At 35.3% G+C, this 13,515-nt stretch overlaps 1 protein-coding gene across 3 annotated transcripts in view; it reads right to left on the bottom strand.

The window, feature by feature from the left end:
- LOC136028127 (E3 ubiquitin-protein ligase lubel-like) overlaps positions 1 to 13,515 on the bottom strand; it is a 203,273-nt gene that overhangs the window by 53,918 nt on the left and 135,840 nt on the right. For all 3 annotated transcript variants that reach the window (XR_010617748.1, XM_065705773.1, XM_065705774.1), the window contains exon 14: positions 9,389 to 9,501. Coding sequence is in view for 2 of the 3 variants with exons in the window: in XM_065705773.1 (XP_065561845.1) it covers positions 9,389 to 9,501 (113 nt within the window). In the remaining variant the exon portion in view is untranslated. The remainder of the gene's footprint in view (positions 1 to 9,388; positions 9,502 to 13,515) is intronic.

Below are 13,515 nucleotides of genomic sequence, written 5' to 3' on the forward strand. Positions count from 1 at the left end.
ACTAGGTCTTTTTTGGGTTCTTGAGGCATTCTCGAAATCCATTGAAGTTAGCTGACCTCTGGATAGTGGATACATGTAAGATTGTTTTAGTTCCATGAATTGAAGCCGAAGCTTGAGTGACATCAATAGCTTTGGGCAACTATTATAATAAACAATTTTACATTACCGTCGTTTTTCAAAAACATAATTCAGAAGATTAAACAAAATACTTTTGAACAGTTTTCTGGCTTTAGTTAAATTTGCGATTAACAAAAATTATTATTTAACGATTCTGGCGACATGATCTTTTTTTAAGGCTTAATGATTTTACAAAGGAGGTCATAACTTATATTGATGATCATGGATGGAACAGTGGCAGCAACCTATTAAAGAGCTAAATGTAGGCCACAGTAATCAAAAGTTTAAAACATACTTTGAAAAAGACCATCTAGGGAATAAATTTTCAATTGAAGGATTCAGGAATGATAATATTACATAAATTTATCTTATTTGAACATATTAGTAACATATAGTGACAATTTTTTTGGGAAAATTGGAAAAAAGCATGAATCTCCTTAAAATGGCGATGGATCTAAAGGAAAAGTGCATCGTTAGGGTCAACATAGTCACAGCCTTAAATCTGAGGTTTTAGCCCGCAACATTGAAAAAAAACAAAGAAAAATCACTTTTTGTATGGGTAGAGTGACGTGTCTTCTCTTTTCTCTTTTTTTCCCGCTAACACTACAGGCTTTCGCAATGTTGTAGTTAGATATTTGAAAGGTAATTTTCGTATTATATGCTTTTTTGGCCAATTTGTTTTAATAGCTCTAAATCAAAATTAAATTTCTGACAAAAACTTCATTGTTTCGCCTCACTCCTTTATTACATATAATGACATCATGCTAAATGGCTTTATGCTACAAAACGTAGTGATATAATCTTATATATATAGTAGCTGTTGGGGTGGCGCGAAGCGCCAACGTTGATCTAGGTATTATAGGTAATGTTTGCCTGAAATCTCCCGCAAGCAATATTAATGTGCTGCCAAAGGGTTTCGACTTCCCTCTCAAATCTTTCAAGCATTGATCCAGAGCCTCGAGCGATTTTTTGTGTGCCATTGTGCACTCATCCCAAATAATAAGTTTGCATTGCTGCAATACTTTACCCATCCCAGATGATTTGGAAATATTGCACGTGGGAGTTTCTGTAGAATGCAAGTTCAGAGGCAATTTCAAAGCGGAATGAGCAGTTCTTCCACCAGGCAGCAACGTTGCGGCTATTCCGGAAGACGCAATTGCCAACGCTATATCATTTTTTGATCGAATTGATGCCAGAATCAGTTTTATCACAAACGTTTTACCAGTACCTCCTGGCGCATTCAAAAAGAAAATTTCTCCAACGTTGTTATCGACACAATGCATTATCGTATCATAAATGTCTTTTTGTTCCGACGTTAACTTGGAAATGTTATTTTGTACATACGACAATAGATCACTCGTACTGTAACTTTGTTCACGATCCAATTCTACACATGTCGAAACAGCAGCGATACGGTTAGGTGAAGGCATTCCCAAATCCTGAAGAGGTTTGTTTGCCATACGTACGCACAAATCTTCTATAACAACTAAAGTGTAGTTATAAATTTTTGATGTAAAATCAAAAGTCATATCTGACGTCTCTAACTGTTTTCGATGGAGTATATCTTCGGACATTTTTGACTTATATTTTTCCCATAACTCTGTAGGAGCTGATGGAGAGCAAGTTGTTAAAATGATGCCAAACAATGCACGAATTTGACTTGGGGTTGACGTTTCGCACGCGTCATTGATGCAGTTATCCCAGTGTTGGTCATTCTCCAATAAATTCAGAGCTTGGCATGCACTACGGTAAGTGTCATGTATAGTACCATTTACAGTCCTCAAATACTCAAAGGATGTCGGACCGGGTACATTCACCAAAAGCAGGCGTAGAAAGAAGCATTCATGTTGATTGGGGTGAACGGTGTAGAGTCTTCCTATCGTGGTATCTTTGAAGATGGTAGGTTGGCCGTCGACTGACTTACCCTGTTTTCGACGTTCAAATACTTTATTTTTAGTATTCCACGTGTAATACGAAGGTACTTCAGTATACAGCAGTTTTTTTGCAAAAGAATCATTTTTGCAAAGCGAAAAAAAAGCTGTTAATGTTGTATCCGGTGGATTCAGGACTCTTTGTTGCACGTTGGTTTCCGTGAAATAAACACGTTGACCATTCTGTAAGTGTACCGCTAAGTGAACAACAGCTGGACTACGTTCATGTATCGGAAATGAAAGAATTCGGCAAACAGCTTCATTACTGCTTATGTATCTTCCAGCCTGATATTGTACGATTTCTTCGAGACCTTTGATTTCGGGCTGCAAGTCAAAAACTGCCATGTCACTGCCTTTGTTGACGTATTTACATATGTATTTGATTGCCTTTACGGAGTTACAGTATTCAACGTTTATGTGTGCATTAAATGTTTTTGATAATAATGGGGAATATGGAACAACCCACTGGTTATCTACTTCGATGGTGGTACCGTTACGCTTCTTTATTATTGCTGTTTTACCGCCATCTTCAGTAGATCTTCTTCTATATTGTGGGTAACCATCATTGCCAGTAATTGTGTTTGATACTAAAAGTCGAGGATATTGCTTTTTGCACCTTCCTTTGGCCATGCATGGTGAATTTTCGTTCAGTGCACCGCAAGGTCCATGTATCATATTTTTTACAATAATATCATGTAACCCCTTATCGACATTTTTATCAGGTATTTCAGCGGAAATCACATCATCAATTTCGTTCGAAGTAATTTTTTATGTAGCCAGATTAGTATATGTGCGTGTGGCAAACCTCGTTTTTGCCATTCCACTGAGTACATCCAGCATCGCACTGACCCAAACACTTCAAGTTTTACAATGTAGTTTATCAGTGATTTCAATTTTTGCCGGAAGACACGGGCCGTAATGTCATGCCTATGAACCGCCGATTGTCCTTGAAGTAAAAGCTGCAGTATCTCGTCCCAAGATTGATTACATGTAAATGTAATAAATAAATCTGGACGACCATAGAGACGAACATACGCAATAGCATCTTGAGCATATTCATGCATATGACGGGGACTGCCAGCATATGACGAAGGTAAAAAGATTCAATTTTAGCATACATATCAACGACGAATTGGTGAAACAATTCACGGCATTTTAAAATATAATTTTCTTCATCCTGCCGAATCATTAGTCTATAGGAATAATAATGTATTGCACTGCATTTCTTATTCATTTCTTTGTTAGTGGCTGGATTCATCAATTTAATATTAAAGTGATAGCCGTCGGCTCCATCCCAAAAAATGATAGGATATTGTAGGGCATCGTAGCATCGATGAGTTTCAGCAATTCTTAACAACTGAGCGTTTCGCTTATGAAGAATAATATCTCGAGGTAAAAACTGATCACCGACCATAACGATTGCCACTTCGTCGATAGTTGGAGCATTGTATCTATGCACATGTTGGCCAGGAGGCGTTTTGTCAGCGGAAATAACAATTTTATGCGTATCAGTAGGCATCAAATCGATGGCTGTTTTGAACAGACGCACTAAATTATTATTTTCGTGGAAAAGATGTTGCAATTGGGAAACGATTGTCCTTTCAACGTTGGGAGAAATTTCGCAACGTGCATTCAATCCAGAATTTCTATCACTGATGAAGTACAATTGTAAAAATTTATGATTCTCGCCTGAGAATGGTAGAAGGGACCCTGCTCTATGATAAATTTGCCCTTTTACTTTGAAAGTAGACATAAATTGATCTGGATTTTCGATTTGGGCTCCAAACGACGTCATTTGGAAACATGAGTTGTATTTTCTGATTTTTGACAAAAAACGCTTAGATTCTGACGTAGTTCCAGTAAGGAAAGTCTTCAATGGCTCTGGTGGTGCAGCCAATAGAGGAAGTTTAACTTTTCCTGAGGCGCAACACGTTCCCATTGTCTCACCATTGAATTTCAAGGCCTTGCAATAGGGACAAATTTTAGACATTGTCCCGAATTGAACACATCTACTCAAGCTATAATCATCGACTGGGTTGTACCTGAATGCCAGGCGATAACTTTCAGGTTGCTCTGATTCCTCGGCACGCTTTCTTTTCTTACTTTCTCTATCAGCAGCAAGCCTGATTTCTTGCTGTTCTTGTGATTCCTCGGCACGCTTTCTTTTCTTACTTTCTCTATCAGCAGCAAGCCTGATTTCTTGCTGTTCTTGTAATTCCTCGGCACGCCTTCTTTTTTCACTTTCTCTTTTAGCAGCAAGTCTGCTTCCGCGTTGCTCTGGTAGTTCCTCGGCACGCTTTCTGTTCTTTCTTTCTCTATCAGCCTCAAGCCTGTTTCCTTGCTGTTCTTTTGATTCCTCGGCATGCTTTCTGTTCTTTCTTTCTCTATCAGCCTCAAGCCTGTTTCCTTGCTGTTCTTTTGATTCCTCGGCACGCCTTCTTTTTTCACTTTCTCTTTTAGCAGCAAGTCTGCTTTCGCGTTGCTCTGGTAGTTCCTCGGCACGCTTTCTTTTCTGACTTTCTCTATCAATAGCAAGTTTTTTGGCATAGACTCTTTGAGCATCTTCATCGGCTTTTGCCATTGTAAGTTCATCAGTCATTGTAAACTTAAACATTAATAGATTTCTACGTGAACATATGTCTTAAATATCTTGAATGACGTCACCGTCAAAGCAAAAATGACGACAACTAATTTCATGACGTCAGTCAACACAGAAACATGACGTCACCTGATCCACAGACAGACACACAGACAGACAACTTATTTTTATATATATAGATATATATATATATATATATAAAACTTATTATATATATATATATATATATATATATATATGTATATATATATATATATATATACATATATATATATATATATATATATATATATATATATATATATATATGTATATATATATAGATGTCCCGGTCGTTATTTGTGTCCCTATGTCCCAGTCTGTAATTTCTCTTTGAGTGTCCAGATCATCATTTATACTCCTTGTGTCCCGGTGTCCCGGTCGTCATTTGTCCATGGGAAAAACAATCCGTATTCAGATCTATACCTCATTATTCTTATGATTGCCCTTGAGCTTTGTTGATGGTGATTGTTAATCGAACATTCCCTGTGTCCCCGTCGTCATTTATATATTCCCCCTGAGCCCCCCGGCGTGCCCACGTCAGTCGACAAACAACCTCATGACGGCATAACGCTCAATCCTTACAATGACGTCATTCGACACACAAACATGAAGTCAGTTAACAGACACACACAATCAAACAAATTACTTTTATATATATAGATAGATAGATCTATAGATATAAAAATAAGTTGTCTGTCTGTTATGTCAGTTACACTTTGTCTGTTACACCAGATTATATCTTCTATATATATAAAAGAAAACAAACTAGAATGTAAAAACTGGAAATTGCATAAATATTTCGAAATATTTTGACAATAGATTCGAAAATAACAATAATTAGATTCGAAAATAACAAAAATTTGACAATAGATTCGAAGTAATTCGAAAAAAGAAAAATGGTAAAAAACTAAATAAAAACTAAAAAGAAAAAACCAAAAAATAAAAAATTAAAAAAATTAAAAAAAGAAAAAACCTAAAAAATAAAAAAGATAAAAAACTAAAAAGAAAAAAAAACTAAAAAAAGCTACAAAACTAAAAAAAGAAAAAACTGAAAAAAAACTGGGAATTGCACAAATATTTCAATATATTTTGACAATAGATTAAAGTAATTCGAAAACCTTAAAACAGATACCCCAAATTTTGAGGTTTAATATAAATTGTTGGAGCTTTAGCATGCTTGGAATGTAAAGATTTTTCCAAGTGTCAATGTTAGAATGAACATTGACAAATTGAAGAAAACAAATCAATAAAAAGAAGAAACTAAAAAAAGAAAAAACTAAAGAAGAAAAAAAAACTAAAGAAGAAACTGTATCTATATATATATAAAAATAAGTTGTATATATGCATGTTTGTTTGTTTGTGGGTTTGCATTTGACGTCATTATAAGTATATAAGGCTTTGTATATGACGTCATTATAAGATGACTCTTATAAGACCGACTCTTAAGATGACTCTTACAGACCGGGACACCGGGACACAAATGACGACCGGGACATAGGGAATATAAATGACGACCGGGATACTCAAAGAGAAATTACAGACCGGGACACCGGGACACAAATGACGACCGGGACAGAGGGAATATAAATGACGACCGGGACACTCAAAGAGAGATTACAGACTGGGATACCGGGACACAAATGACGACCGGGACACAGGGAATATAAATGACGACCAGGACACAGGTCCACAACTACAACGGGCAGGGGGATATATAAATGACGACGAGGACACAGGGAATGTTCGATTAGCAATCACCATCAACAAAGCTCAAGGGCAATCGCTAGAAAAATGCGGTATAGATCTGAATACGGATTGTTTTCCCATGGACAATTATTATGTTGCATGTTCAAGAGTTGGTAAACATGACAATCTATTTATATGGACAGACAATGGGACAGCAAAGAATGTTGTAGCGAAGCGCCACCCCAACAGCTAGTAGATAGATAAAAATGTAGTGTCCGTCCGTCTGTCTGTTACAATATCTTTACCGTTGCACCGTTACACGTTATTACCGTTATTACCGTTACACGAGCTCAAAAAATTGAACTTCTTTTTAAATTTTATTAAATTGCTTAAAATGTAAAAAACTGGTGATTGAACAAATATTTTAATATATTTTGGCAATGGATTAAAGCAATTCGAAAACCTTAAGACAGAAAACCAAAAGTTTGAAGTTTAGTAGAAATTGTTGAAGTTTAGAATACTTGCTGCTCAAAGAAAATCGGTCAAAGTGTCAATTCACATAAAAAAGAAATTATTATCAAATTGCTTAAAATGTAAAAAAACTGGTGATTGCACACATATTTCTATATATTTTGACAATGGATAAAAGCAATTCGAAAACCTTAAAACAGAAAATTTAGCCAATTTACGTCATCAATTCGATCCAAAAATGACATAGCGTTGCCGGGACCCAGAACACAAGGAACAATGAGAATCCATATATAGAAGCCTGCCGCGTGCCATGCTGGGGCCCAGCAATGAATCCGCCGGGACCCAGCTAGTACTATATGTTTCTATTTATTCAGTGAATAAGTTTAGTTAGATAACAATTGTGAATGGGATACCTTCAAAAGATTATGGCTGTCATTGTCTCTTTACCCTACAAGGTTCCACCTAGGAAAGAGTCAAAGGTTTTTTCCTGTGAGTTGTCTTTATAGTTGAACATGTATGATAAACACAAATTAACAAGTTTTTTTTTATCTTTTCTAGAATTCTTAAAAAAATATCGACTACCATTTTACTTTGTTTATCTTCTTTAAAAAAAAAATACTGAACGTGGCAGAGGTAACGTAAATATCAACATGGTATTTACACTTCAAAAGTCCAAAATTAGTGAAAAAGATCAATTCGTATTAAAAGCACATAAAAAAAGGGATGATAATAAAGATTTTACAGAATGAAAATCTTGAAAAAAAGATGAAATCATATTAAAAGCACACAAAATAGAGAAGGATGATAATGAATATTTTAAAGAATGAAAATCTTAAAAAGAAAGATAAAATCGTATTAAAAGTACACAGAAAAGAGAAGCATGATAATAAAAATTTTACAGAATGATCTTGAATCGTATCAAAAGCACAAAAAAAGAGAAGCACGATAATAAAGATTTTACACAATGAAAATCTTACAAAAAGATCAAATTAAATGACGTATTAAAAGTACGCCAAAATGAGAAGGACGATAACAAAGATTTTACAGAATGAAAATTTTGAAAAAAAGATCAAATTGTATTAAAAGCACACAACAAAAAGAGAAAGACGATAATAAAAATTTTACAGAATGAAAATCTTGAAAAAAGATCAAATCGCATTAAAAGTACACAAAAAAGAGAAGGACGATAATAGAGATTTTACAGAAAGAAAATCTTGAAAAAAAAGATGAAATCGCATTAAAAGCACACGAAAAAGAGAAGGACGATCTAAAAGTACACAAAAAAAAGAAGGACGACAATAAAGATTTTAGAGAATGATATTCTTGAAAAAAAGATCAAATCGTATTAACAGCACACAAAAAAGAGAAGGACGATAATAAAGATTTTACAAAACGAAAATTTTAGAATTTCATGAAGCCTTTTCATGAACATTTTTTAAAAATAATTACGGCTAAATATCATTGATTGTACTCAATGATATATACTGGGACATCATAAAAAGGGAGCCAAACTATGAAACTCATTGGAGAAGGAGAAGAAGTAACTAAAAATCAAAAGTACGAGCTTTTCAAAAGGGTTGTGAAGGGCTAACATGCGCGTGACAGGTATTAAAAAAAGAGCGGGTGGCTGGAAAGAAACGTAAATTGTTTTTTAATTGTTGTTAGTCACTTTGTGGGAACATCAAATCAAAGATCAATCAAAATCAAATCAAATCAGAATCAAAGAGAGTGGATTTATTGCATTTCGTTTTTTTGCATTTTTTTGCGAATTTCTCCTCACCTGAAAATACCACTCCCCACTGAATTCGTCTTATGTAGTCTTCAGCTGTTTCTGGGTAACAACATAAAACAGAAAAACTGCAGGGATGTCAGATTTATTGAAATTTGATTGAGGTTTGAATTAGACACACGCCTAGGAAAGGGACCTGCACCTTCCCTTTCTTCTAAAATAAGGACTGACTCTGCTGATTTGCACCCATGTTTATTTTTCTTTTGTATCACTAAGATGATGACATAAAGGACTGAGAGCCACGACCTACTGAATGAACATTATGAAAATGTCGTTCGCCTATCATTAACATGTAGGCTTATAAAAAATTTTGCTTATAATAAATTTTTAAATATTTAGTAAACTTACCAAACTCTTGAAAAGGTACTAAGAAAAGAAAAGAATTGAAAACCGTCAAAGGGCATAGGCCCTTATGGACACATTTCAAATACTGGATAAGGAGCACATATCTCCTTGTGGTGCAACATTTTTGTTTGTATTTTTTTAATGAGTTTTCAGTATTTTCCTGGATTTAAATTATTCAGGGGGAAAAGTTTATCTTTAACTGATTTAAGTAACATCAAAAATAATTTATCTATTTTGACCTGATGTGTAAGTTTGATCTCGTAGTTTTGTTTGTTTCTTTTATTTCACAATTCACAACTTAATTCCCTTTCTTCTGTTTGAAAAATACTAAATAAATAAATATGATTCAAAATAGGGGGGGGGGGATGAACGAAGAAATGTCCTTAAACTAACTAAACATTAACTCACTTGTCTATCATACTGGTCCAATTATTTTGAAGCCATTCTACTGGATGGTTCACGCCACATTGTGAAAGAGCTATGCGAACATCATCTGGGCCAAACCCTTGATCAGCTGCTTCCTTTACATGAAAGAAAATTAAAAGAATAAAAACTGTCTCATAAGAAATAAAAACTTCTAAAATTTGAAGAGGCATCATACTATATATATATATATATATATATATATATATATATATATATATATATATATATATATATATATATATATATATATATATATATATATATATAAAACATGGGTGCAAATCTGCAGAGTCAGTCCTTATTTTTGAGGAAAAGGAAGGTGCTGGTCCCTTTCCTAGTTCCAATAGTACACCCTCTATTTGTCTGGTGGAATCCAACAAGGCATCACTACTGTAGTAACAGCATTAGCAGCAGTATTACTAGCAGTAGTAGAATGTGCACGTTGTAAGTAAGTAAATATTACGGCGCTGGACCCTTAAGGTCCAATCTGGCGGCGGTAATTTGCGTTCAATGGCCCTTCTGCCAGGAAGTACAGTGGGGGGGGCGGTTATTCTGTGTTTTGGCACATCCTTCCTGCTTAACATGCCAAGATATCTCCAGGTAGCTTTTCAGAGCTGGGTCGACTCTGGCTGAGTTTGCAAAGTCGCAACACTGACGTCTTTCCTTAGCCAAATAACTGGCCACGCCAGGACCCAACCTGTTTCCTTCGGACAAAGGATTCCCAACCCAAGCCGCCAACCAAATAGTTAGGATGGGGATCTACTTGTGGCCTTTTGGTCAGCATTAACATCCCCCTCATGATATCCCGGATATTTCAGGTTGATACAGTAAGCAGCGCGAAAAAATACTCCTGCGCCCTTTTGACCCCCTTTTCATGCCCCATTCATCTTAGTACCATAGCCCTCAAATACACTTGCAATTGAAATCGTAGTTAAAGTAGTTTAGTAGCAGTAGTAGTAGTAGCAGTAGTGGTAGTAGTAATAGTAGCTGTAGTAGTTGTAGCAGTAGTAGTAGTACTAATAGTAGTAGTGATAGTAGTAGCAATAAAAGTAACAATGGTTGTATTAGAAGTAGCATGAACATTCTATCTTTTGGTGAATGGATATTCCCTTTCAGCATTCTCTAAAAGTTTCAGCTTAATATCAACATCCATTCTTGAGATAGTGTGTTGTGTTTTAGTTCAAATTGCCCCTCAACACCCAGTAAAATTTTTACCTTAATACGCTTAACCTTAATAGTAAGGACATCTTGGTTGAAGTGGTAATAGAAGGGGCAGTAGTAGCTGTAATAGTATTGAACTAGTAGTAATAGAAACAGTAGTAGTAGCAGCATTAATAGCATTAGTAGCATATACGCTCTCTAAACTGAGCTGTATCGCTCAATATACGATTTTTACTTCAATGACACGTTACGTTTATTAAAAATTTATCGTAAATTTTGAACAACCAAGTTTGAAATTAGAGGGCACTGCTACTAATTTTTCTCAATGGCGCACAATCCATTTTATCAATGTAAGAGCGCCTCCTCTTCTCTACTAGACTTTAAGCATCTTCACTAATATTTTAAGCCCCATTTCCAACTTCAACCCCGTAAGAAACAATCTGCTAGTTCAAAAACTATTTCCCATAAATTATTCCTTCCATCTTTTACATATCCAATTTTAGATTTTCTAGTTAAATATTTTACTTTTCCTGGAAAATTTCTAAAAAAAAAACTAATCCGGGAGTCTACCAGCGTCATAGCTTCCCGATAGGTAGTTACCCTTCCGCCATTTTAGCTTCAAATAAACCCTAGACTCTTTTACTTTTAACATATATCACTCCTGCATACCCTATTATCTTGTATCAATCCTGCCAATTTTCAGTTTATAACAATGTAATAAGTAAAGCATGTTGTCTTATCATGTGAGTACCATGTTAACTTATGGACCATTTTGTGACAAAATACTGTATTGGATTTCGGAAATTTTGAGAAGTAGGTGTTACTTAACTATAAATAATGTTGGAAAGTTCGTCCGGGTAGGTATGAGGTATCGTGATGTTTTCTTAAATAATTAGTTTAATGTCTTTTCAGTCTATGTTTGTTGCTGTATTTTTTTTCACTTGTTTGTGTATGTCCCCATGGCCCAATTGGGCTTTTCGTGTGAATAAATCTATCTATCTATCTATCTATTGGTTATAACTAGATTGTTATACCAACAAAATTATAGCAGTCTGTAACCATTACTGTTTACTTTTTCAAAACCAAATTTACCTAGGTTATCTATCCACTGATATTCCATGCAGGATTTCTAAGTTTAATCCCTAAGACGGAATCTGCTACTTAAAAAACTATTTTCCTTAATTTATTCCTTCCATCTTCAGTATTATCCAATTTTAGGCTTTCTAATTTCAAAATTTCAATTCAAAACTCATTCCGAAGTTTACCGGCCTCATAGCTTCCTAGAAGGCAGTTACCCTTCCGGAATTTCAGCTTTAAACTAACCCTAGACATTATTAGATGGTGATATTTATTTTCAACATCAATAACATCACTTCTACATATCCTAACATCTTGCAATGATCCTGCCGGTCTTCAGTTTACCATAACAAAATCAATAAAGTTAGTTATCTTACAATCATGTGAACACCCTGTTAAGTTATGGGCCATTTTATGACAAGATACTGTATTGGTTATGACTAGATTGTTATAATTACAAAATTGCAGCAGTCTCTAACCATTACGTTTTTCGATTCCTACATCAATTTTATCTAAGGTTAGATATCATCTATCCCCATTTGTACTGAGCTGGACACTAAAATCTCTGAAAAAGAAACCATATTTCTACCTGGGATCATGTCTATTTGTTCCTATAACTATAAGTAGATTTAATCTGAGTCACTACTTTTTCGGCCAGCCGGTTCCACAGGGTCATTTACTACTATGACTGATGCCCTGCACTTTTTTGCAATTAACTTTGAAAAACAATTTTTCTACTGAAAGTAAGAAGCAACACTAAAACATAAAACGAACAGAAATTATTCCATATGTGAGTGGGCCTACACCCTCCTCTATACCCCACTTTTATGCTAAAGTTCAACCTAGTGTCCAAGTTCTTTCAAAATCAAACAGTTCGTGGTAACGGAGCGACCCGGCTCAATAGTAACCGAAATTTAAAAAAATGGAATTTTTATACCAATAGTTACATCAAAAGAATCGCATTTTAATGTTGATTTAAATATATTAGTTTCATCAAGATTAGTCTTACCCATCAAAAGTTACGAGCCTGAGAAAATGTGCCTCATTTTAGAAAATAGGGGGAAACACCCCCTAAAAGTCATACGATCTTGACAAAAATCACACCATCAGATTCAGCGTATCAGAGAAACTTAATGTAGAAGTTTTAAGCTTCTATCTACAAAAATGTGGAATTTCGCATTTTTTGCCAGAAGACAAATCACGGATGTGTGTTTATTTGTTTGTTTTTTTTCCCAGGGGCGATCGTATCTACTCAGTGGTCCTAGGATGTCGCAAAAGGGCTCATTCTAACGGAAATTAAAAGTTCTAGTGTCCTTTTTTAAGTGACCAAAAAAATTGGAGGGCACCTAGACCCCCTCCTACGCTCATTTTTTCCAAAAAGTCACCGGATCAAAATTCTGAGATAGCCATTTTGTTCACCATAGTCTAAAAACCTTATAACTATGTCTTTGGGGACGACTTACTCCCCCACAGTCGCCGTGGGAGGGGCAGCAAGTTACAAACTTTGACCTGTGTTTACATATAGTAATGGTTACTGGGAAGTGTACAGAAGTTTTCAGGTGGGATGTTTCTGGTTTGGGGGGAGAGTTGAGAGGGGGGCTACGTGGGGGATCTTTACATGGAGGAACTTCTCATGGGGGAAGAGACTTTCAATGGAGGGGGCGCAGGATTTTCTAGCATTATTTAAAAAACAATGAAAAAATAAATATGAAAAGTTTTTTTCTACTGAAAGTGAGGAGCAGAATTAAAACTTAAAACGAACATAAATTATTACGCATATGAGGGGTTTACCTCCTCGTAATACCTCGCTCTTTACGCTAAATTATTTTTAGCAATTTCAACTGTTTATTCTACGGCCTTTGTGATTCAGG

The sequence above is a fragment of the Artemia franciscana genome, chromosome 6, assembly GCF_032884065.1.
Source record: "Artemia franciscana chromosome 6, ASM3288406v1, whole genome shotgun sequence".
NCBI lineage: Eukaryota > Metazoa > Arthropoda > Branchiopoda > Anostraca > Artemiidae > Artemia > Artemia franciscana.